We start from the raw sequence: 23,752 nt of genomic DNA, 5'->3' as shown, positions 1-23,752 counted from the left end.
AATTGCATCCTCTGTATGCCACCTATGGCATTGCGGGCTCAGCTGGGGCTCGTTGGGAGACGCTTGTTTGAGAGCATGGCTTTGGAAGGACTGGAGAAAAATATTCCTATCAGGTAAAACATTGAAAGCTGGCAGAAAAATAACAGGCTTGTAGTTGGATGTTGGATGGATTTTGCTAGGTCAAGTTTACTAAATTTACTAAATTTGCATTGATACTGGTAAAGACAAAGCTTAAAAGTCTCTATTCTGCACTCTGTTTGTTGTCCTCCACATGATCAGAAAATATCTCATTCTCTCAGCTGTGACAAAACCACTGTCTGAAGCATGCCGTCTGGAATTGTGGGAGACACAGTGCTTGCTATTTCTCACCTGCTAGCTCTAATTTCCTAGTTTTTCACTGCTGCAAACCAGATGAAGGGACAAGAATGACATGCAAAGCAGGTAAGCAGTGTGTTATGAAAAGTGTATCTGTTGGCTAGGAGGAAAGGAGATAATTAAGTCTTTAGGCTATTTCCTTCGGAATTGTGAGAGGAACATTCTGCCTAATCCTTTTTCAGTACAGAAGGATTCCTGTAGGTTGTATATTCTCTTTCTTTTTAAGAAGATATTTACAGCTGAACTAAAATGGCAAAAAAAAAATTAGTAGCAACTAATAAAACTCATTGGAGAGGTGTGAACCACTACTCTCACTATCTAGCTGTTCACTCTGCTAGACATAACACATATTTTCGACAGCTGTCCTCCTTATGAGGATTTAAAAGCAATTTAAATATCAATACAAGGTCTTTGGAACAGAAAGCATCTAAGGAAACCGGATGACATCAACTTGAACTACAAAGTTTGCTTCCATCCTTTGAGATACACAAAACTTAAGATAAGTTTCACTAGACACAAACGTTTTAGGCTGTTTTGAAATGTTTTTTAGAAAGAAGCATTCTTTAGAGTTCTGCCACTTAGGGATTTCTTATTCAAATTGTCCCAGCTTTGCATGCAAACATCAAAGGCTGGCTCTTGAGGATGTCCTCAGAGAAGTGATCTTGTTTTAAGTCTGGGAGGATAGGAGTCTCTGACAAACTAGGGGAGCCCTTGACTAGATGGCAAAACACACTATGCTGCTGGTAAATTCCTAGAAAAAAAGACTGCCTTGTCTGGCTAAAAGAAAACCTCAGGGATGACAACCCTTCTAATCCTGGAAGACTCCATTAAATGGAATACTATATGCTCACAGAGCACCTAGTGCCTGGAAGGCACTCATTACTAACACTTCTCTTCCTGAGGGCTTCCTCAAAGCTTAAGTATGTCTCAGCCTGGTCACAAACAGATCAACCCTCTCAGTGGTGTGAGAAAGTTTTTAAGCTCCCAAACTTGTCAATGAGCCAGTCTGGAATTTCTAGCTAGCCCACCCTCCAGAGTGACTAAGGCATGCACCTGTCCAAGATGTACAGGCATCAGCTCTCCCGCTGCACGTGATTCTCAGCCATTTTAGTGTATGTGGCTACAAGCTGCACCAGCAGTGCTTCCAACAGGCGGCTGTGGCCAGGGCTTGCCTTCACTGACCTTCACTGGCATGAAGTGGGTGTGCTGACAGGGCTGGGAGCCCCCTGGACACTGTAGCAGTTCTTAAAACCTGATGACAGAGCAATCTTCTGCAGTCCAGAGAGAACTTGTGGTCTGCCTCCAAATGACTTAGCTTGACTTTGAAGAGGTTCCTCAAGCAGGACAGTGCTAAACAACAATGAATTTCACTTCAAATTAATACTTTATAATGGCCTGCAGAGTAAAATGAAGCCACAAGATGTTGCTCAAAGGTATTCCACAGCGCCACTAGCAGAGGTGTCTCCTGCTTACTACAGGGCAGCAGTGTCACCCACACTGGAATGGTTTACTCCACTGATTTACCTGGTCTATAACACTTTAAAGATCCAACTTGTGAAACAAGCTCCATTTGAAAATACATACACAACCAGAACTGGGTACCATTTGGAAATTAATTTGATTTAAAACTGGCTTTGAGATCCCTATCTGTGTGAAAAGTGTCATAGGGATTGCTGTATTTTTCTGTCACATTATTTTTTGAGGTCAGGTCTATCAGTATCTTGCTACTACAAACTCATATTTGATTGCTTATCTTACCCTGAGCCCTTACGAAGCTTAGTACGAGGCCATTTGAGTAATGGTTAATGCTTAATGAAATCAATAATCAAACAGCCATGTTGTCGCAGCCTTAGATGTTTTAGCAGATAATTTGCTTGAAGCATAAAAATAAGACTCTAACAGATCTTTCTGGAACTCCAAAATGTTGGCTAATGTTCAGAGGTGATAACAAACCGGGCGGGGGATGCAGTTTTAATGCATTCCACAGACCTCACTTTCAAGAAGCGTTTAGTGAAGCACTGAAAAACATGGCACCCGTAGTTGTTACTTACTCAAAACATTTAAGCTTCCTGGTGATGACAAGCAGCACCCACTTACCACTGTGCTAAGTAGTCTCTGCAGCATGGCTTGGAAGAGTGTCTATGCTGAGCGTTGGCACTCAGCAGTGTTTAAATTGGACTTCTTCCCCCATTTTTAAACAATTGTTTTTTTTCTCCAGCTAAATTTTTCGTGGACCTTAAACAACCAGCTGACAAACAGGATGTTCTTTCTAGCACCACATCACCCTCCCATCCTAAATAATACAGATGAATATAAATCGACAGCACTTCTATGCGTATGAATGATGTAGAGAAGAGCTTTAAGGCGGTGCATGGCCATGAAAAAGCACAGCAGTAATCAGCTATGAAACGCTACATTCACTGCGGTCCTCCCCTAAGCGCGTACATGCCCGCTCATCGGGAATCCCCGCTGGTCGCCAGCGCGGATGCCTGGACGCCCCCGCAGGGAGAAGGCGCTCAAGGCTTGTGTCCCCGGGAGCCCGGGGGTGGCGGGGGAGCCGCCGGTGCCCGGCGGGGCCGTGCCCCGGCAGGACAGCCCGTGGGGAGGCAGGGGTGCCCTTCCCTGCCCCGCCGTCCCCTCCGCGCCGCCCCGCGGGCTCCCGCGCTGCGGCGGGCGGGGCGCGGCGGCCGCAGTCCCCGGCGGGAGGTTGTCATGGTTTCCCGGGTCACATGTGCGCGAGGTTCCCCGGCGCGGGGGGAGGAGGCGCCGCCGCCGAGGCTGCCAGAGCCGCTGCCCCCCGCGGGCCCGCCCCCCGCCCGCTCCCACCTGCGCCGCCGCCCGCCCCTTTCCGCTGCCCACGGGCGATCCGCCGGGCGCGCCTCGTCCCCCGGGCCGCCGACCCCCGGCCCCGGGCTCTCCCCCCCTTCTCCTCTTCCTTCTCCTTCTCCTCTCCCCTTCCCCTCTCCCTCCCCCTTCCTGGCCGGGCTGCGCCCCCCCGGCCGGCCCCGGCATGAGCATCTCCATCCCGGCGGGGCTGACGGAGCTGCTGCAGGGCTTCACGGTAGAGGTGCTGCGGAGCCAGCCCGGGGACCTGCTGGAGTTCGCCCTCCAGTACTTCGGGCGCCTCAAGGAAGAGGCGGCGACCGCCAAGGCGGCGGCGGAGAAGGAGCCGAGCGGCCGCAGAGCGGGTACCGGCCATGACAGGGGCACCCAGCCGCCTCGCCGGGGCCCCCCCCCCGCCCCCGCGGTCAACTTCCCCCGGGGGCCCATGCAGACCGACTCCGAGAGCGGCGAGGACGAGCAGCCTCCGCCGCCGCCGCCGCCGCAGCAGTTCCCGGGTAAGGCTCCCCCGCCTCGCCGGGCCCGGGGCTGTGGGCGCGGGGGGCTCCCGGGCTGAGGGGCTTCTTGGGCTGAGGGGAGCTCCCGGGCTGAGGGGCTTCTTGGGCTGAGGGGAGCTCCCGGGCTGAGGGGCTTCTTGGGCTGAGGGGAGCTCCCGGGCTGAGGGGCGCGGCCGGCGGGGATGGGGCTCTCGGGGAGCGGCCGCGCGCGGGGCTCGGAGCCCCGGGGGCCGCGGGAGCGCGCTGGGCTCGGGGCGCGGGCAGCGGCGGCACCGCGGGCAGAGACCGCCCGCGCTGACGCCGAGCAGCGGAGCCCGCGGGAGGTTTCCCGTATCCCGCCGCAAACTTTAACCTCCCGGGCTTTCCCCGGCTCTTCGGCGGTGCTGGGTGCTCGGCATACAGGTATCACCAGCTGCATGGCTTGTCGCGTATGAGCCTGTAATAGTCTAGCGAAGATCTATCTACATGTTTCCTCTCTGTAAGAGCAAATCTGCATTCTGAAATTAGTGCAGGGGTATGTCTACCTTAGAAAACACCTCTCATGGGCATGTTACTGTATTCACGCACTTGATTAAGCGTTTTACGTAGATGTACTTATATGTGTTTTAAAAAGTAGAGCACAATTTAGAACAATTTATTCCTGAAAGCCAGAGTGAAATTTTCTGCATTTAGAAGGGCCTGTGGAACAAGTGTTGCTGTGACAGCAAAGAACATTTGCAGTATCTTTGTGTTTGAAGGTAACACCGATCTACACGCAGCTAATGACACCTTATCTTTGTGTGGCTGACAGGCTTTATTTAGAGACTGTGTCAATCCATCTGCTGGTGTGGGTTATGGGACGGGTAGGAGCTGTCTCTGAAGGATGCACAGTGCTTTGTCTTTGTGTCATGAACAGGCTCACTGGAGGGTCAGTCAATGAGGTTAGATGGAGAAGAGGAAAGCCTCCAGGAATCTTTATCTTATTTTTTTTGAGGATAACTTGAAGTGTATCTCATCAGATCATCAAAGCAGTCATCCCTCCACGATGTGCTGGAGGTAGATTTACTTAGCAGAGTACAGAAGGCAGTTGTTTGCTAGTTGAATTTCAGTGCAGGTTTTAAAATGATGTGTTATGTGCGTTTCTTCAGGAAATGTTGATAAACAAGTAGGCGTTTAAGAAGTGGGTAAGTTTTCAAAATGTTTCATGTTACCTCATTAGACAGTTGCCATTCTTTTCATCTGCTCTTTGCAGCTATACCCACGTGTATTTAATGAGAAATTGAATCTGTCAATCAGGTTCTGCAGATTTAGGTGGCAATTTTAAACTCTAATGCTGATTATGTGAGATTAGTAGAAATTTGAAAATTTGCTGTTTTTGAAAACTGAAATGGTCATAATCTGGAAGAAAAAAATTGTTATCTTAATTCACTAACACTAGATGTGTTTTTTCAAACTGATTATTCTAACATCAAACAATCTCACTGCTAAATGGAGAACTGGAATTTGCATGGAGGGAAGTGCAGAAAAGTGGTTTTATTTATTAGAATGTATGTGTTACATACCTGTAACTTTACAGGGTGCTCTAAGGAGCTTTCTAAGCTTCTCTAATGAATACCTGTAATCAAGATTCTTTTAACAGTCTTTTTGTTGTGATTGTGAAGAGGGAAAGCCATTATTGTCAATATTCTCATTAAAAGATATGCTAGAATCTTAGTTTGATGAATTGATTTACTTGTTTGACAAAAGCACTTTAAAGTGCCACATTTTTAAGCCTAATGTATTTTGAATGTTTGATTGTATTATGGTTTGTAAATTCTATCAGTTCAAATAATTATTAATTAAAAGAAACAGAAAATTAAAATAATTGTGAAGCCAAATGAAGGTTAATAAGAAGTAACTCATGGTAAATGATTACTAATAGTGTGCTTGTGTATGTGTGCATTGTGCAGGAGTGTGTATTTTAAATTCAGATTTTATGTCTGCCCTGAATATGTTCTTCTAAGGTAAGATGACAATGCATCCACTCAGCCTTTTGTTAATAACTGGGGGCATAAAGACTTGTACTCAAATATTTGTTTAATGCATTTAAATATCAACTTAAAAGCATATTTCTCTTATGCTTTTGTTTTCTGTTTCTAGAAGTACCCATTCTTAAGAACTGAAATTTGGAGGAATGTTTTTAAGTTTTTTTCTTTTGCCTTTATGAATTATTAAACTTCTGTATAGCATATCTGTCCTGTTTGCATCCTTAAGAGAGGACAATAAATTTGAAAAGTTGATAAGCAAATGTAAAATGAAAACCTCTGTGAAGGAGGTCAGACCTGGCGGTGGTTTCTTTCCTTCACTAAAGGTGTACATTTGAAATGTCAAACTGAAAGTATTCCTTAATTAATTCAATCAGAGTATTGTTGAGCTCTCAATGTAAATGCTCCAAACCAATTTTTTTCCCTACCAAATGTTTCTAAATACCTAAAAGCACTGGAGTTGAACTCTTTGTCAGTATTAATTTTGTCCTTGAAATGTGTTTTGGAAGGTACATGAGCATTATCCTGTTTCAGAAATGATGAGCTGGGGCATAAGCTGTGTTAAAAAGAAAAAAACTCTGTACTCGGGATTAACAGTTATATGTGAACCTTGAATTAAATTCTATTCAGGTCTCTGCTTTGTCCATTACCTCAGCTGCAGAAATCACATGGAGGTAAAAGCAGTTACCTTGTCTGGAAGGAGAACGTCGTTGTATTGGTGTCATAGTTTTGAATTGGCACCTGGAGTTAAGGTGACCTCAGAAATGGCATTCTGTATGTTCAGAGCATTTAGATTATCCTCTTTGGAACACGTGGTTTAATTTGGGAATGTTGTTCAGGTTTTCTAGTTAATTTGTTTGTTTGGCGTTTTAAAAAAAATATTTAATTGTCCTACATGGGTGTATTAGCATTAATCAGTTACAACAACTAATTCCTACTAACACTAATAGCAGTCATTAAATTGAATAGGAAATATACATAAAAATGAGCCCTATTTTAGAAAAATTGTCTAACTTTTAGCAGGTCTGAAGTGCATATTAAAATTTATTATACTGTGCCTGCAAAGTTTGAAAACACTCAGTAAATTATTTGTTCTTTTTACAGTGACTATACTTTTCTTTTGATGTTACCACTTACACGTTGATTTGCAATTTGTTTTGATGGGCAATAACCCATATAATTTATTACAGTTGTTTTAAAATATTTGCTGTAGATAATAATTCGTATTTCATCCAGCTTTAATATGAATTAGTAGAGGAGTTTTTCGAGGTAACATTGATGTTCTTTAAACTCAAAAATTGCAGTGCTGCATGTATCATTTGGCACGACATAGCCTCTATTTATTTTTCTTTTGTTTTGTTTTACTTCAGCTTGTTTTGGTGTCTTTCTCAGATAGTGGTGTATTTTAACAGGAAAATACTACAGATGTCCCTCTCCTCCCCCGTGTGCTTCTGTAGGTTGCTTTGAGTTCCTTTGAAAACTTGAGCGAGAAAATGTGAGTCTGTATCTCAGCTTAATCCACTGATTGTGCCTAAATAATACGAGATCACAGTTTAGGTAAAACATACATATTCTACCTTACAATACCAATTTTAAAGGCATGTTTTTATTTTAGTTCATTTATTCAGTCTGAAGTGCTTTACAGATATACTGTTCATAGAAACTTTGAAATAATAGGTAAATTGTAAAAACCAGAAAAAACTTTGCATACAAGTATATTTGGGTCCTGTATAGATAATGGGTAGTTTAGAGCAGTGGAAGGGGTCAGTAAGGACAAAGGAGAAATATAAAAGTACATAGAAATTGTAGTAGGCTATCCTTAAATCAGGAACTATATAGAAAAACATGTGAATTCCTTATAAATATGTATATTCAAACTAAAATCTGCAGTATACTGGGTAATGGCTGAAATCACTGCCATCTGATATGTACTTAGCCAACCTTAGAAATGAAGTTTTAATCATTTCTACGGTCACTCTTTCGAAATACAGAAAGAAAGCATTATTTGTATGGCTAGAAGGACAAACCTGAGCGGACCCAGGCTGGAGCAGCCTTACTGTGGATGCAGTTTAGAAGAGACAAGTTTCCAGCCACAGACCAGTCCCTTGTCAGCATGGCATTGTTGGAGCACTCCTTGGCACAGCTTTGGGCCATATCTCATTGCAATTTTGTGAACCATGCCTGCTGTCTTTCAGAGAATAACATAAATTAAGGGTTCAGGGTGGGTGTTTGGGAAGAAGGCAGATTCTGGGAGAGAGGAGAATTCCAGCGGCATGAATTGAGTGCCTTGCTGGTCCAGTGGGCTTTGGTCAGGGCTTGGCTACTGCCTGCTCTTCTCTACTAGTGTACACAGTCACAAAACCACAAAGCTTTCTATCCTTGCTGTAAATCTTCAAAATAATGCAGGTATTTGAAATAATGGTTTCCAGTATTTTTGACAGGAGCAAATTAAAATATTTTCTTACTGCTAACAGTTATTTTAGAGAGTAAACCCAAGGAAGTTGGCAGCTGTTTGTGGAGTGCAATTTTTTAAAAAAATTACTTAATCTGACATAGGTGTTTTATTCAAGTTGAGAGATTTGTCATCAAAACACCTAGTCTGACAGAATTATAAGCAACTAGAAATGTCAAGTTGTAATATGTACCATTTAGTAGCCTTTGCAGTAAAGATTATGGTTCCCTCTCAAATATGTATCTACTTGTGATTATAGATGAAAGGAACACTTAACACAACCATTTCTTAAAAAAATGTTTATGTTAATGATTTAGTTGAAATGATAGCAGCCTCCACGCAAAAATATTTATGCATCCCTGCTCAAAATTAAGCATGCATGAGTGGAGGTGTCTCTGCTAGCTAATATTTTGTTAGTTTGTTAAAGTGTATTGAAGAGAAGCAGGAGAAAATTCCAAAGACCTATGGACAGAAAAGTAGTAAATCTGCCACAAATATTTGAATTTGTCTTCAGCTTCTTTTTTTCGCTAAAGAAACAACATAGAGATGATTTTGGCTGACTGTTCAGCTTGGAAAAAGACAACAGCATTAATTTAGTATGTATAGGAAGACATAAAATTTTGCTGGCATGGGTTTGTAGTGACTGCATTATGAATTATAACCTATAAGCAATGTCAGTGCTAACATTTGCACAGCAACACTCAGTTTCTTCTTGTATCATGTCTGTTTCAGAGAAAAACTTGCTTCCTCAGGAACTCTCTAGGAATATTGTTTCACTTGCTAACTTCAGTTTCTCAAAGAAACCTTTTATTTTTGTTCCTTGTGTTTACTCCTGTTTATGCATTTAAGTGAATGGAAAAAAACAATTTATTTCACAGCTTGGTGAAGAAAATAAAGATTCATCTCTGGACATTAAGAGAGTGCATGTTTTTAGAATATACTTCTACAGCATAATGACCTAGTGCTTGTAACTTGCAAAGAGGTGCTTCGTGCATCTGTCAGGGAGTTAAGCTTGGTTTAATACATGTATTATCTAATGGTTTATCCCAAGTCTGTTATGCAAAAGTATTGCATTATGTTCTTTAGTTCTGTTCAGTTCTCTCAGTCTGTGTGAAGTGTACCTAAACAGTCAAATCTCTGCAGACTACTGGCCTTAGCTGCTCCTGTAAATCAGGAGCATATGGCTTGGAAATCACACATTTAGGTCACAAGGTACAGATTAATCAAGGTACAGGCTGTTTCTGCGCTTCTGATTTTCAAATATCAAAGATGACCTCTCTATTGGGTAATTTCATTTGTTGGGACAGTCATGAAAGAAACAAGAAGGCAAGGGGGAAGGCAGGGCGTGGAGGTAGAAAAGGAGTCAGTGTGTGGTAAGGAAAATACAAAGGTGAAAAACAAGAGGAAGAAGGAGATGCAGAACTGAAGTAAGGGGAGAAAGACAAAAGAATAGACAGCACATGTGAGCATATTAAATTCTCCACCCTTATTTTCCTACCCAGCTATAGCCCTGCTGTCCCAAATTTATGTCCTGAATTTTCTATTGAAATTCTGTTCGGCTTATAAATTTATTTCAGAAGAGCATAAATGTGAACTTAACTAAAATCAGTGGTCAATGCACTGTATGGATGTGAACTTGGTCATTTGATGCTGAGAGAAATAATAAATATTTTGACATGGTCATCTCTCATATTACCATGTCTGTAGCCTCATAACACTTGCATTTTAATGAAAGTTTCAACTCAAGTTTTTTTATGGAGGATCCAGATTGGTTTCAGCCATTTTCTGTTTTAAAAAATAAAAGTAGTGATCATCATGAAGAAAATCAGTAGGCACATGGCTACAGCTGCCATCTTCGTGGCTAAGGGAGCCAAGATGGTGCTGATGGAGAAATGAAATATTGAACAGTACATAACCAACATGGTGAAATGTCCCTACTTTTAATGCTTAATACAAGTCACAGTGGTTATTTCATCAACTATTATTTTAATGCAAATGCATTAAAGTCATGCTGTAGCAAAACTATTCCCACCCCAGGTTTGAGCTCCTATTATGAGTTTCAAGTGAGTGTAATTATACAGAAGTTCTGTGCTTTAAAAAGGTGAGCAATTTATAAAAAGTGAATGAAGGAGGGAGAAGAGGAAAAGAGCCATTAAAAATGGCTCAGTGTTCTTTGCTGCTGGAATAGGTCTTGACATACATGAATTAGACAAAGAGGTGATTTTACCAGGGGTGATACATTTATCACATAGTCCGTTTGATATTGTTGGTTGTATTATGGATGTGGGTGCATAAAAGATGAACTCCATGTATACATGAATTACTATGTGCTCGATAAAACTGTCAAAAGAAATAAATTTGTCTATCAGTAGATGTTACCATAAACATCCATTAATTATGGTATTTTTTGAAAGTATTATGAGAATTCTAAAGGAAATATACACTTTATTTCCTTTTCTTTGGGACGTTGGATGATGATACTGGTAATTCTAGATAGCTGTATAGAGGGGTTTTATACTGAAACCTCTTATGCTTCCAGGGAAGCCTTTAAGGCTAACCCTTCTACATGTTGGGTAGGAATGATAACCCATTTACTGCATGGAACTGAACAGGATGTTTTGATCATGACAAGTAATTACAAACTTGGGGTTTTATTTAATCTTTTTCTTTACTGAATACATTTTTTTTGGGCTGTCGATCAGTTTTCACTCATAGTACTAAACAAGACTTTGTAAAAAAAAAAGGGTGAAATTTGGCTTTGAGTGTGGTTTGTTTTCTCTTAATTTTTTTACTTTTCTAATTGACTGGAATTATTACACTTTTCCTTGTAGAAAAGCATCATGCTTGCCAATTTGGTTTTTCATTAAAAATTTGAGGAGGTATGTTTCAATTTTTCGTGTACTTCGTGATAAAAATAGCAGAAGTACTCACACAGAATTTCTATTTGCAGTTTCTGGGCAGTGTAATACATGAATCCAGATTTAAATTGATGCAGTAAGTTACCCAGAAGACACACAGTTTTGGGGTTACATCAAAAAGATGATGATAATTGAATGTCCAGTTCCTCATTCAAGATTTCAAAATATCATTGGAATATGGACTATCCAATTATCCCATGTCATACAAAAACATAGGAGGTCTGAAATGAAGGGGGATAAAGACAGGCAAGGGTGCCTGAAGTGCATAGGAGTAAAATGCGGATCGTAGGTACAAAGTATCTTCAGAATGAACTGTACAACAGCCATATGGCAGTTTGCCATCTTTTCCATAAAGTACATCCTTCTAGCAATTGCTGCTCAGAAAGGTAATTTGTGGACCACAGATAAAATAAGGAAATTATAAAGAATAGAACAATAAAAAAAAAAAAATCAAATTTTAATTTAGTCAGCCTTGCCTTATTGTGCCATAACACTCTGGATAGTGGAAGGTAGCGTTGTAAAAAGCATGCTGTAACAACAGAAAGTGTTTTTCACTTATGTGTTTGACTCTTAAATGACTCTGCTTAATGAGAATAAGAAAAAAATCATCAGAGCAAGAATCTGAAGTTGAAAGCTTGAGCAGGTAAAGGCTGATAATGAGAACAGCTACCTTACACATACAATTCAGTTATGTGACTGAAGTGGTTTCTATAAAGTTGGGCTAAAAGGGACAATTAGTAAATATTATGAGGACTTCCGTAATGGAGGGTCTAGAAAATTGCTGTATAAAATAGATTTTGAAAGGAGAAGTAACATGATCTTTCCTGCTCAGTCATTCCAGACACCATCCTGCTTGTATAAAGATTTTTATAACAGCATCAATCTCTTCTGGATCCCTGTGATGCACATGTCAAACATGTTTTTATAAATAGTGGTAGTGTTTTCATATTATACTGTTTTAGCAGACATGTCCATTGTAAAACATACCAGATAGGAAAAAATCCTTGCCCAGCACTGGAAATAAAACATTCCTTCCAAAGCCTCAGTGTAGACTATAAATAAAAGATGTACTGAATTCTTGGTGTTGGGATGAATACAAGCTGGAGCCTAGTGTAGGCATTCAGACTCGCCTGCCCAAGCACACAGGCTGAAAGTCTTGATGTGTTTTCCCATTCAGATTTTAATGATAGTTTGTAACACTAGTGTGAAAAATTTCATTGCCATGAGTTATAAGGCATTTGTAAGTGGGTTAACTTGAACTCAAGCTCTCCATGACAGCTTTGCTGTGGCATTTTGGATGACCTCACATATGAATATATATTGTCACTGCACTGATCTGGTCCTTCTAATTTGTTTCCCATTATTTTTACTGCTGAAATAGTTCCCTTTTAGATCCTATCTCTGAAGCTGTCTCACTTTTCATTGATGCTGAAGAACTCCATCTTTGGGCCAGTAATTGCCTTTGTTAAAAAATGCAGATGAATACCACAAGTCCTTGAAATAAGTGTTGATCAAGAATTTTTGCTGTTTAATATCTTGGAAATAAATGTCTAAAAGCTAGGAAATTTGTTTAAGTATTCCTCCTGTTTTAACAATAGTTAATATGACAAAAAGTTTGTCTAATAGAGGGCTGGAATTGTCCTGAGATTTCTTGTTCTCTTCCAAAACAATGTTTGTGATACTTATCACGCTTGTAGTCAGAAACAATTACGATATATGCTATAGACATCTGTCAAAATTTTATTAAGGCTTCAAACAAAATGTTTTCTACCATTGCAATAAACTCATATTTTTCATCATGAATGAGTTTTGAAAATCATATATTCTTAATAATTGATGATATTAAATATTAGAGGGAGAGGTTTAATTTTTGTCCCCAGTTATGGCTAATTTCTACTGAAATTGAGAAGTTAGGATCCGGTAGCTTTATCGATCTGTTTCTTCATGAGTCTCTTTAGTACTAGACCCAGTCATCATTTTATCTTGAGTTCTATTTTTGGGGTTTTAATTTTCCAGTTCTGAATGCATACTGCTTTTTCTTTTCAGCCATTTTGCTCAATAACTTTGAGTGACATTCAGGCATCTTTCCTAAAACCCATCTTTTAGCTGATAATTTATCTCTCTACTGGTTTTTGATAGGTAGTCTAAACATGAGAAACTTTGATCTAGCCTTCAACACTACAATATTTAAGCATCTGTGAGATAATTTAAATACAAAGTTAACAGCCTTCCTTCCTTCCTGTTGCTTCAGCCTACTGGAAATATTGTTTAATGTCTAGCACACATATAAAAAATTTGTTTGAAAGAAGATAGATGGTTATTTATTCTTAGATACTACTAACTTCAATTCTTGTTAAAAAATTTATCTGCAGTATTTTTCTGCATGTCTCCCGTGCTAATCTGTCAGTTTTCCTCTTCTATTGGAATGTAGCTGCTGCTGGCAGTTTAGGTGGGAGTAGATGTAGATTAATTTCCATTATCCACCTTGCAAAAAGAAGTAATTTGTTCTTCTGGTTTTGCCTTCTTAGTATCAGGAATAAAATGGAGTCAGTGATGAAAGTGCACCCTTGTTTGCTGTCTATCTGGAATATATTGTCATATGAACATGCCTTATCTGTAGTTACTTCAGTTTATGGCCTCAAAAAAAATGCAAAAAGAAGAGGAACAATGTCATACTTTCTTCAAGTCCATCCTTCAAATTATTTCATTAAGCACAGATGCAGGGTTTGGGAGGTATGGGGAGACTTGGGATCTTGGGAAATCTAATCAAAGAACAGTTTGAGCTTGTAAGAGAAAGCTGTGCTTTCCATGTAAATATGTAGGTGTTTGTCCTCTTTTCTGACTTTGTTTTTGGGAATGCGAGGAGCTTCTCAACATTCTGTAACTACTGCTAAAAAGACCTGAGTTTCTTGCTACTGCCAAAATTGGATGTCATTGATCCATTTCCACCAAAGAGAATTTTCCTGGGAAGGTTATATGGAGCACAAAAGTACAGCACTGTGTTGCGAAAAAGTTCTGTTTTTCATCTTTTGGTGCTGTTAAGAGGGTATCAAGTGTTTTGTCTCCCTTTATTTTTATTTTTTTCCCCCATTATGTGAAATTAAGAAGGTTGCTTGATCTGCTCTTTATCCAGAAGCTCAATCATTTCCCTTCTTTTGAGAGAAAGTATTATTTGCAGTTCTGTTTTAGAGTAATGGGAGATAAATCACAGAAATGTGTGTAATCACCCTTCTCAGTTGAAAGGGGGTAGGTTAATATTTACAATTCTAGCATGGCACTCACTGTCTCCATAGCTGTAACACCAGATAACATCAGACCTCCTGGGACTGAGCTGATGTCAGGTACACGTATAGGCCTTTCAGAAGAGGAGACAAGTACTCCTGGATCCAGGTCATTGTAGTCTTGGTGTCAGCCTGTACCACACTGGCTGCTTACTGAAATATGCTTCTTCATGTTAGAAAAATGTTTTTATGTCTAACACTGGAAGAATTCTGCCATTATAGCATCTGGATCCTTGACAGAATCAAAACTAAGCATGCAAATGAGCTTCAGAAAGATGTCCTTAAATTGTACAGGTTAAGGAGAGTGTTAGTGCTTCTCCCTAATAGAGCAGGTCATTTATTGCCTCTTCTAGCTTGGAGGTGACAGACCCAAGGTCCCTTTTTTGGGAGCTGGCCTGTGGTCCCACCCCTCTGGAGGCACTGCTGGAGGTCCACTGGCATGGACACAAGCAGAGCATCATTCCACTGCCATGGGGAAATGTAACCATTTTTGTTAAACTATTTTTGTTCTTAATTATGATCGTAGAGTTTTCTGTGCTTGCTAAGATGTGTTTAGCTTCTGAGAAAGCAGTTATTATTTGTGGTTGTGGTCAGTATGTTGCCATCTGATGTCTCACCTTCGACATCTATTGCCATGTCCTTTTCAGTGAGTTTCTTTCTTTCTTTTTATTTTTTTTTTTTAATTTTGATGTTTAATTTGCTGAAGTTATTATACAGTTGCTTGTTAAGAACTAATAAAACTGACTACACAGCTCTGAACATAGAAACTGGCACATGCCTTCTTTTTTCTTTAAATTGTAGTGTGAATTTATTCCAGTACTGGTTGGTTGGTATGGGATCAGTTCAGCTGGGGTGAAAGCAATCCAGTTTGATGGCCTGGAGGAGGCAGTGGGTTTAAGGCATGGAGTGGGTAATTCATCTGTGCTGAGTCTGATTCAAAGCAGTGGATTCCTAAAGGTGCACTACAGTGTTCAGGTGGAGGAAGCACCTGAGTGTTTAGTTCAGAGCCATCTAGTACTGATATTCAGAATGTCTAGTACTGATCAGCTGGCAGGCCAAGACTGAATTTATGTGACCTGTCCTTTATTGTAGGTACTAGTTTGGGATCAGCTTCTATTTTTCATGTATTACTAGAAACTTCTTTGCTTTGAGGCTTTTCTTATTGTTAAATTAAATTGAGAATTGTAGAACAAGTTCGGTTTTCTCTTTTGATAAGGAATTTGTGTATCACTTGCATAATGAAGTTGCCCTTGCTTGTTTCCTGTGTTTGAATGGCTTCTGCTGAAACCAATATAAAATTGACAGGTGAGATTCTGTGGAACAACACTTTCTTTCTAAATATCAAGAATAGAAATATAATTGCTGTGACACTTCGAGCAGTTACCTGACTGTGACTGACACTTGGAAAGTAGCAGGAGCCTGGTTATTGCTGAAAATACCTAGATGGATTACTTAGATGCTTTTGTTTTGTTCTCATTTGGAAAATGTACAAAGGTCAGAATATAAACACATATGCTGCTTTAAAAATGTGAAGACCGAGCCAATAAGATGTACACATTTATTCTGGAAACCTTACTTCATATTTACTTCTGGCTAGGAACTGACATTGTTTAACTTGTGCTCGGCATTCCAGGACAAAACAGTTCATAGAGCTGTAGAACTAATTTTTTTTCCCCCCAGATGAAGGGTTGAATTTAGCTTTCCTTTTAGCAAGAGCCTTTAATGCAGTAAATTTTAGGTATATTCTTCCGCCCCCCACCAAAACTAGCCTCACACCTTTCTAGCAAAAATTGTGTTTTACAGATTGAACAGTTGCAATGTTTTCTAAGGATAACTTCTCCCTGTGTAGTTATTGTTTGACATGGAGTTCTGTGTTCCTAGAGTGAGGATCAGATGCATATAACTGATTGTGCTTAAGGGAGTGGAAAGAAGTCTGTAGCTGTAGTGTGTAGTTGGAAAGTTGCACAAATTCCAGTGAGAATGTGAGCTGAAACTTGGCACTGGATACAAAACCGTCACTCTTTTCCTGTTTGTATCAAAAGAAATTTTAATCATAGTTCTCAGTTTTAAAAAAGTAATTTTGGTGATCTGTAGTTTTGATATCTAAGAGAATACCTATAACTTTTATTTGACTGCATTTTCTATTGCTCAGATCCTACATATTTTATGGAAGTGGTTTGACTTCTAAGTAACTTCTTGTTTTAAAAGCAAAAAGGAGAGCTTTGAACTGGAGGTGTGAAACAAATGAGCGAGGCATATTTAGCAGAATTACATGTCTGTAAAACTGGATAGAGGTAATCTATAATACAGAAATTTTAAGGCTGTGATACAGAAACACATACCATGCCTATGAAATTATATATTTTAGAAAATATACACATCTGTTTTTAATAGGCTGGCCTGATGATGTCTTGTAGTCCATCAAATTAGTGATAAGAACATTTTAAAATGATTATATGTGGTGCAGTGTAGTAACTGAGGAACTTCCCATATCCTACTAGTCATAAGAGATACTTAAAAATTGTGGGAAAAAATTATTTTAATGCTCAGTGGGCCTGGATGAAATCCACAAGACAAAGGAATTTGGACTGAAGGCTAAGTTTTGGTCTATTCTAATCTCGTCCCTTGATAACTATCCTTTAAGGAAGAGGAATGATCCACAAATTAAAGTAGGGCTCTGAGAGTTAAGACAAATTAGGTTAAATCTTCATGTGTGTCACAGACTTGCTGTGTGCCTTTGGGAAGTTTGCACTAGTGCCTATAACTTGGTGAAATGGAATATTTGCCATTCCCAGCTTGCAGGGATCTTGTAAGCAGAATGTATGTGAAGGATTGTGAAGGGCTCATTTGTGATTGTTTGCCTACAATACTTGCAAAACTGTCTGTATCTGAGAGTCCAGGGCCCAATTGATGCTAGAATTTAAGAAATTTTTATCTGATGTATCATTTTTTTCTGGCCAAATATAGAAAATTATGAGTTTATCTTTGATTGAAAAGTGCAGGAATACCTAAGCAATCAGCAAAGCCTTTGTAAACAGAGGAGGTTTGTTTAGGCTAGGAAGATTGCCCTTAAAAGCTGAATAAACCTAAGATTGCATTACTTGATATTCCTAACTCACACTGTCATTTACCAAATTATTTATACAAAAGGCACTGTGGCTGTAAGTGTGGGCTCCTGCCATATAACTATTACAGAATCCTACATTCAGCCATGTGCTCTTCAGGTCGCATTTAACATAAAGGTCATGCATTGACTCAGCCTATAAAAGATGAATAAATTTTTAGTCTTAAGTCACTGTCTTTTCTTACAAAAAAAATTGTCCATTTTTGTAACTTTATTGGTTTTTTTAAAAATCCACTATTACGACAAAAAGTGTTCATCTATTTTTTTTCTTGTCCAAAATAATTTTAATCTCCTCATCTTCTCTTGTGCTAACCTAATGTGGCTGCTGGGAATGGAAGTGAAAAGCAATATTTATCCTGATTTATGAATTGAATGTTCTTTAATTTCAGAAACTTCCTAAAGCAGTCTATGAGGGCTTTTTCTGGTTTTTTTGTGTTGTTTTTGTGGGGGTTTTTTGATTTTTTTTGGTTTTTTTTGAAAAAGCAAGGCAGAAATGTTAGAAAATTCCAATTTAATTTACAAAAATGGATAGGGTTTTTTTTATGCTGCGGGTTTAATGTAAAGTATGCAACTTCCAATAAATTAAAGAAGAAACTCTAGCCTATCTTTGTGGACACTTGAATATCCAGATCACTGGGCCAGTCTGCTTTTTAGCATGCTTGTTTGAACATTGTCTTGGCTTCAAGAGAAGAATTTTTAGTGCTTGTCCTTGGAATATGTCATAGCCTGGAAAGTAGGGCATTTTTTTTTTCCAGAGGTGTGGGTTGCTAGTCTGCCATGTACCCAGTCAGGCAGGCTCATCTCTTAGTTTTTTGTTTTCCTTTTTTAATGCAGTGTGGACATTTTCTGTTTACCTGCTCTAAAAGAAATAGAACTTCTTGAAAGGCACTGTAGGTTGGGGGAAGACTGTCAAGAAAAGTAGCACTTTGTCAGAGACAGATTAAAGCCTTTCTGCCATTTCCCAAAGCAGTCTGAGCAAGACTCCAGATGATCTGCATCTGCTAGTCTGCCTTTATTCTAGCTCTGTATATTCCTGTTCAGTACCCAAATCCTGGATCATGTTCCCAGGTAGGTAAGTGTAAATAGACAATGTGAAAATGTGTGTTGGACTTCTTGGATGGGTCTAGAGGGAAGGAGTCTTTGGATCATGACCCATGACATTTGCTATGGTTGGTTTTAGCCGTATTTCAGGTAACGGTGTCATTATCACATGTAATTTTGCTATGGAATCTGAAGTGGAAGCATAGTAGGTTTTGTTTGGTTTTATTTTGTTTTTGTTTTTAAAAGCCCTCTGTTGGAAGACCATTATTTTATGCCAAGAATTATTTCATTGCCTGATGACTAATCAGCCTTTTGGAGAGTTTTTCTATCAAGAGTCATGGAAAGTTGGCCCCTGGTAGGAATCTCACAGATAGTTACTGAAGGAAATTAGGACAACATTCTCAAGTATCCCTAGCCAGGGAAAGAATAAATGATGCTGAAGTTTACTTACAACAGAAGCAACTTTTCAAGTGCTGCCCAAACTATTGAGCAAAATGGAGAAGTGCTGAAAAATCCACTGTTTGCCATTACTAGACATTTCTGAGTGTCATCCACAAGTTGGATGAACTTTCAAGGAGCTGAAAGACATAAAGGGATTTAGTTTTTGGATTGTAGAGTGCTTTTAATGCTACTGCAGAATCAAGAAAAATTATAAGAGGTAGATCTTTGTATGTGTACATTGACAACCACTTTTCTCGGAGAATGTTGTTCTGGTGCTGCCAGTAATCTCTGGCAAAACATTAACACAACAAGAGGTACTGAAATAAATTGGAATTGCAGCTTCCTTTGCCACTCTTCAGCTCACTTGCATGAGTCGATTTGTTCAGGACAGAAAAGATATGTCCTGTTAATCTGGCCGTAAGATCTGCTCAGCTGTGGGATCTCTTTGACCTCTCCATTTTCTTGAAAAAATGAGTTATTTAGCCTCAAAGATTCCATAATTGAGGCACAGGTAGGAAGCAGTTTGAGAATAAAGAATAGATATATAAAGGGGCTCAAGTGGCAATATTTGGCATCATTATGCACAAATTATACCTTTGGGGCACAATAATCTCCACACCAAGTCAAGCCACTGTATCTGTACTAATTTTCTGTAGTCTGTGCTGTAGTCCCGGAATGTTCTGGAGAATTGTTACTGTGGAAGAGAAAAACAGTTTAATATGAGTGTAGGCCTGGAAAAAGAGGCTGAATTAATGCATTACACCATATATGCACTGTATTAGCTGCTGTTTCCCTCCTGGCACTGGGACAGTCACATGCAAAATGAAGTCACATGCAGCTTGGGTCTGTGCTTGATCATGGTCATATAAATGCCAGCACAGTTATATCATGACTGAGTACAAGACAGCAACTGGGCTGTGCAACATATTGTGTTGTGAGTTTTAACATGCTCTGCATGCCTACATTTGTTAGAAGAGAGAGAGAGCAAGAGCAGGGTACCATGTTTGAAAACTGAGAGCTACACGTTTGAGGGGGAATTCCAGGATCAGGACATGATCATGGAGACGAGGCTCATGCTCTGTTTGCCCTTCGGTCAGCTGCTAGCCATCACAAGGCAATGGGTCTAAGTCCTGCCTGATCACTTGGAAAGTAGTTATCCCTAATTGCCACCATTCTTTACCTGCCCAGTTCAGGGGAGAACAACTGCCAGATGTTCAGTTTTGGAGGTGCCATTTGTAAGATCCTCAAGTTCATTGTTGACAGCATGATAGACATATGGTGTGGTGCTCCTTTGTGTCATTATCAATAGAGAGAACAATATTCTGTTTTTCTGTTGTGAGTCACGGTAGCTCATTGTTGATGGATTTTTGTTGTTCTCTGAAGTCTTTCAATTACTCTGGGAGATCTCACATGTCTTCACCAGCACCTGAATGCATTGCTGTTGAAGCAATGTCAACAGGTCAGCATGCAGCTAACTCTAGATTAAGCCTGTGTAGATTTGTGGAATCACTTAGGTATCACTGTCACCAGGGGTTCTCTGCTGGATTTCTCTATGCCCTTCCATGGCTCATACAGACGTTCATTAAGGTCAACCTGAATCACACCTGGAATCTCTATAACTTGGGCATTATCAGTGGTATTGATGATGTGGATTGTGGTTTTGACTGTCGGAAAGGGAGGCAGATGCTTGTATTATTCAAGTTGACTCTGTATCTCACCTTCTTCTTGGACTCACGTTGTCCCACACGTGTGCAAGAGTAGATGAGAGCAGATGCTGCCATGGTGTCTAAGGCCTATGTTGAAGTGAGTGCAGCTGCCAGCACCAGCTGTGCTTCATTCACTTGTTCCTGAGAGCTGTAAAGGCCAAATCACAAAGGGTGCTTTGGCCAGCAGCTTCTCTGTAATCTCCCATAGCTGCTTGCAGTAACTTAGCATTGCATGTATTTGGGAAGGGAACAGCAAAATATTTTGGATTTTGTCATTTCCCTCCTCTCTCTTCTACCCTTGACTCAAACTCAGATCTCTACACTAGTTTTTTGTAGCCCAGGCTTTTGTTGCTGGTGTTGCCCAGGTCTGTAGCCAAAGAGTACAGGCTAGGAACAGAAAAACAAGACCCAGAAGTATCCCAAACCTGTGCTGAGAAGCCACACTCAGACCTGTGGAATCTGAGCTTGGGGAAGGTGTCAGCCACCAAGTTAAGTGACTTCAGTAGATGTGTTCCTGGCTGGTGAGAGGATACTGAGACTTGTTCATTTTGTTGTTGTTTCACTTACTGGTTTTGTTTGCTGCCAGACATCGGACAGTTTGTCTAATGTGGGAATTATGTCATTTGTAGTTTAACCAGTGGAACACCTTACTAGGAAATGAGTGGTGGGCTCTGCTTGCAGACTATTACGTGTTTTGTTAGTCAGCATGCTGGATTCAAGGAAGCACTGTTCAGCCATCAGTATCACCCACAAGGATCTTTTATGTGGTAGAAGTGAGGAGAGAATATTTCTTAACAGCTCCTCTTTTTGGCCATGGCTTTTGTAGTTAGATGCTTGTATTATTTTGTTTGGTTGGGATTTTTTACAGTTTTTGTTGGGTTTTTTTTTCTGAAACAGCCATTCTTCTCATTATATTCAAGCAATAACACTTGGGGTTTGGGCTTTTAAAAATTTTTTTCTTTACAGTCACTGTGTTTGCTGATGAGGTACTTCTCTCAGCCTGTCTCTAAAACCAATGTGGAAAATGTGCTTTGCTTCATTATCTGAAAGCTAACAAAATTGTCTATTTTAGATCTGAATAGCTGAGAATGAATTAACATGAATGCAAGAGAAACTCCCTTTAACTACGTAATGTTCTTAAAATATGCAAACTTTAAAATATGCATCAAGTCCAAAATCTTGGATTTCACCAGGAAGTGAATAAGCAGGCAATGCAGATTGCAGATTATACATATTCATATACTTCTTCATCAAGGTATTTTGTACCGCACATTTCTGCCAAGGCAGTCCTAGGAGCCAATCAGTCTTTGTATAAAATCTTTGCTTTGGAAAGTTTTAATGGTGTTTGCCCATGTAGGATTTGTTGTAAAAACCTAATAGCAAAGTGACGAAAATATGAAAAATAGTAGGAAACCCTGAGTCTCAAATGCTTTGAGGCTTTAGATTAGAGATGGGTAGTATGAATGTGTATGGGAGAAAGCAGTTATGTTCACCATTGTCAAATGATATAAAATAGATGAGATAATTATAAACTCTACACAAAGGTGCACTCCTTCAGAGAATAATACTGACATCTTCTCCAGCCCACTTCCATCAGTGAGATTGCAATGTTATTCCTTTGTAATAAATATATCTTGCAGGTACTGTCAAGAGTCAAAATACATAGGCCAAAGTTTTGTGAAAAATAAACCAATCAAACAAACCACACTCTCCCCACCCCCAAAGACCTAAAGCACTGTTATATAATGGCTAAGGGAAGGAAATTAGGAGAACACATCATTCATATAAAATCTTCAGTGCTCTAGTTTTCAGTTTGACAGAAATATTGTTTCAAGGACAGATACAGAGTTTTTATTTTATGAGCTGGTGAACCGGAGCAGTTATGTCAGTTTGATCCTTTACAGGATCCCAGCTGATCTGAGCATTGCTGGTAGAGCTTTGGCAGAATGACCAGTTTTTCTTGTGTTCTGATAGGGAACGTGCACACATTAGTATATATGCTTCAGGCAGCAAAATTAGGAAGCAGAAAAGAACATGAAATGGATCTAAATGCCTATGCAGCAGTGTTAGAAAGCAAATAACCACAATATTCTTAAAATAGCTTGTGAAATTTCAAGTGAAAAGAAGCCATTTAGAGATGGGGAGAAGCATTACTGATATTTTGTGTCAGATTGTTTGGTAGCAATTGTAAGCTATGCTCTGGCTATAGCAGAATATCTCTTGGAGATGGAAATAAATTAGCAAAGAAGGATATTACTGCAAGTGATATTGGGTGTAGTGATCATGTTAAAAAGAATCCAACCTAACAAACAAAAAAAACCCCAACCCACAAACCCCAACCCACTCTGCTGGGGCAGAAATAGGCAGTTTAGTAAATTGTACAAAACAGAATCTGTAGGTGGTGACCAGCTGAAGCAGGACTGCAGGTCTTGGGTCTTGGCCCTGTGGGATTGGGTCTTTGTAGCACAGGGCATGGTCTAGGACAGCTGACCTCCCTCATACATTTATTACATTGTATTTTTAGCCTCTGTTTTGCTTTCAAAAGATGTTGTCTCTGGAGGGTAGAATTCTTCTTTCATACACACTATTGCTTTTCATCATATATCCTGAGTAATCTGGGGTTGAGGACAGCAAGTGCTCCAAACCAAGATTTCCACACATATACACATTTTCAGCTTGTATGTAGACAAATTCTAACACAAATTAACTTTTTTACCCTGTGGTATTACAGAAAATTATAATTTTTGCTGTAAATTATATATATTTTTTTCCTCTTGTCTAGATTGCTAATTACTTTTAATCACATGATGACCAAGTGTACTGATCATAAGAAATAACGATGAATTTCTAAGGGCAAACGTGCTAAGTAACAGGATGCGTATTAGCTGTGACTGCCTGTTTCACTGTGTTGGGTCGTTGGTCTAATATAAGGCATTTAATTTTTTTATTTTTTTATTTTCAGCGTTTGTAATTACATATAACATCAATTATTCATAAGAGCCGAAATCTCTCTAACTGATATAAGTAGGAGAGACTTATTTACATCACTCTCAATGTTCTGTGTTCTGACAGG

At 39.6% G+C, this 23,752-nt stretch overlaps 1 protein-coding gene and 1 long non-coding RNA gene across 2 annotated transcripts in view; both read left to right on the top strand.

Annotated features, from left to right (window-relative positions):
• Nucleotides 1-308: 308 nt before the first annotated feature.
• Nucleotides 309-2,696, top strand: LOC148184362 (uncharacterized). The gene is made up of 2 exons (XR_015772575.1): nucleotides 309-441; nucleotides 2,594-2,696. It is a non-coding gene; the product is annotated as an uncharacterized LOC148184362 (long non-coding RNA).
• Nucleotides 2,697-3,239: 543 nt separating this feature from the next.
• The window catches only part of PRKAR2B (protein kinase cAMP-dependent type II regulatory subunit beta), a 75,823-nt gene continuing 55,310 nt past the window's right edge, over nucleotides 3,240-23,752 (top strand). Inside the window, exon 1 of the mRNA XM_014249087.2 lies at nucleotides 3,240-3,713. Coding sequence (XP_014104562.2) covers nucleotides 3,386-3,713 — 328 coding nt within the window. The 5' untranslated portion in view covers nucleotides 3,240-3,385. The remainder of the gene's footprint in view (nucleotides 3,714-23,752) is intronic.

This window comes from Pseudopodoces humilis, chromosome 5, assembly GCF_049639895.1.
Source record: "Pseudopodoces humilis isolate 2021_Gansu_Grassland_sample_001 chromosome 5, ASM4963989v1, whole genome shotgun sequence".
NCBI lineage: Eukaryota > Metazoa > Chordata > Aves > Passeriformes > Paridae > Pseudopodoces > Pseudopodoces humilis.
This window is presented reverse-complemented; position numbering and strand designations above follow the sequence as displayed.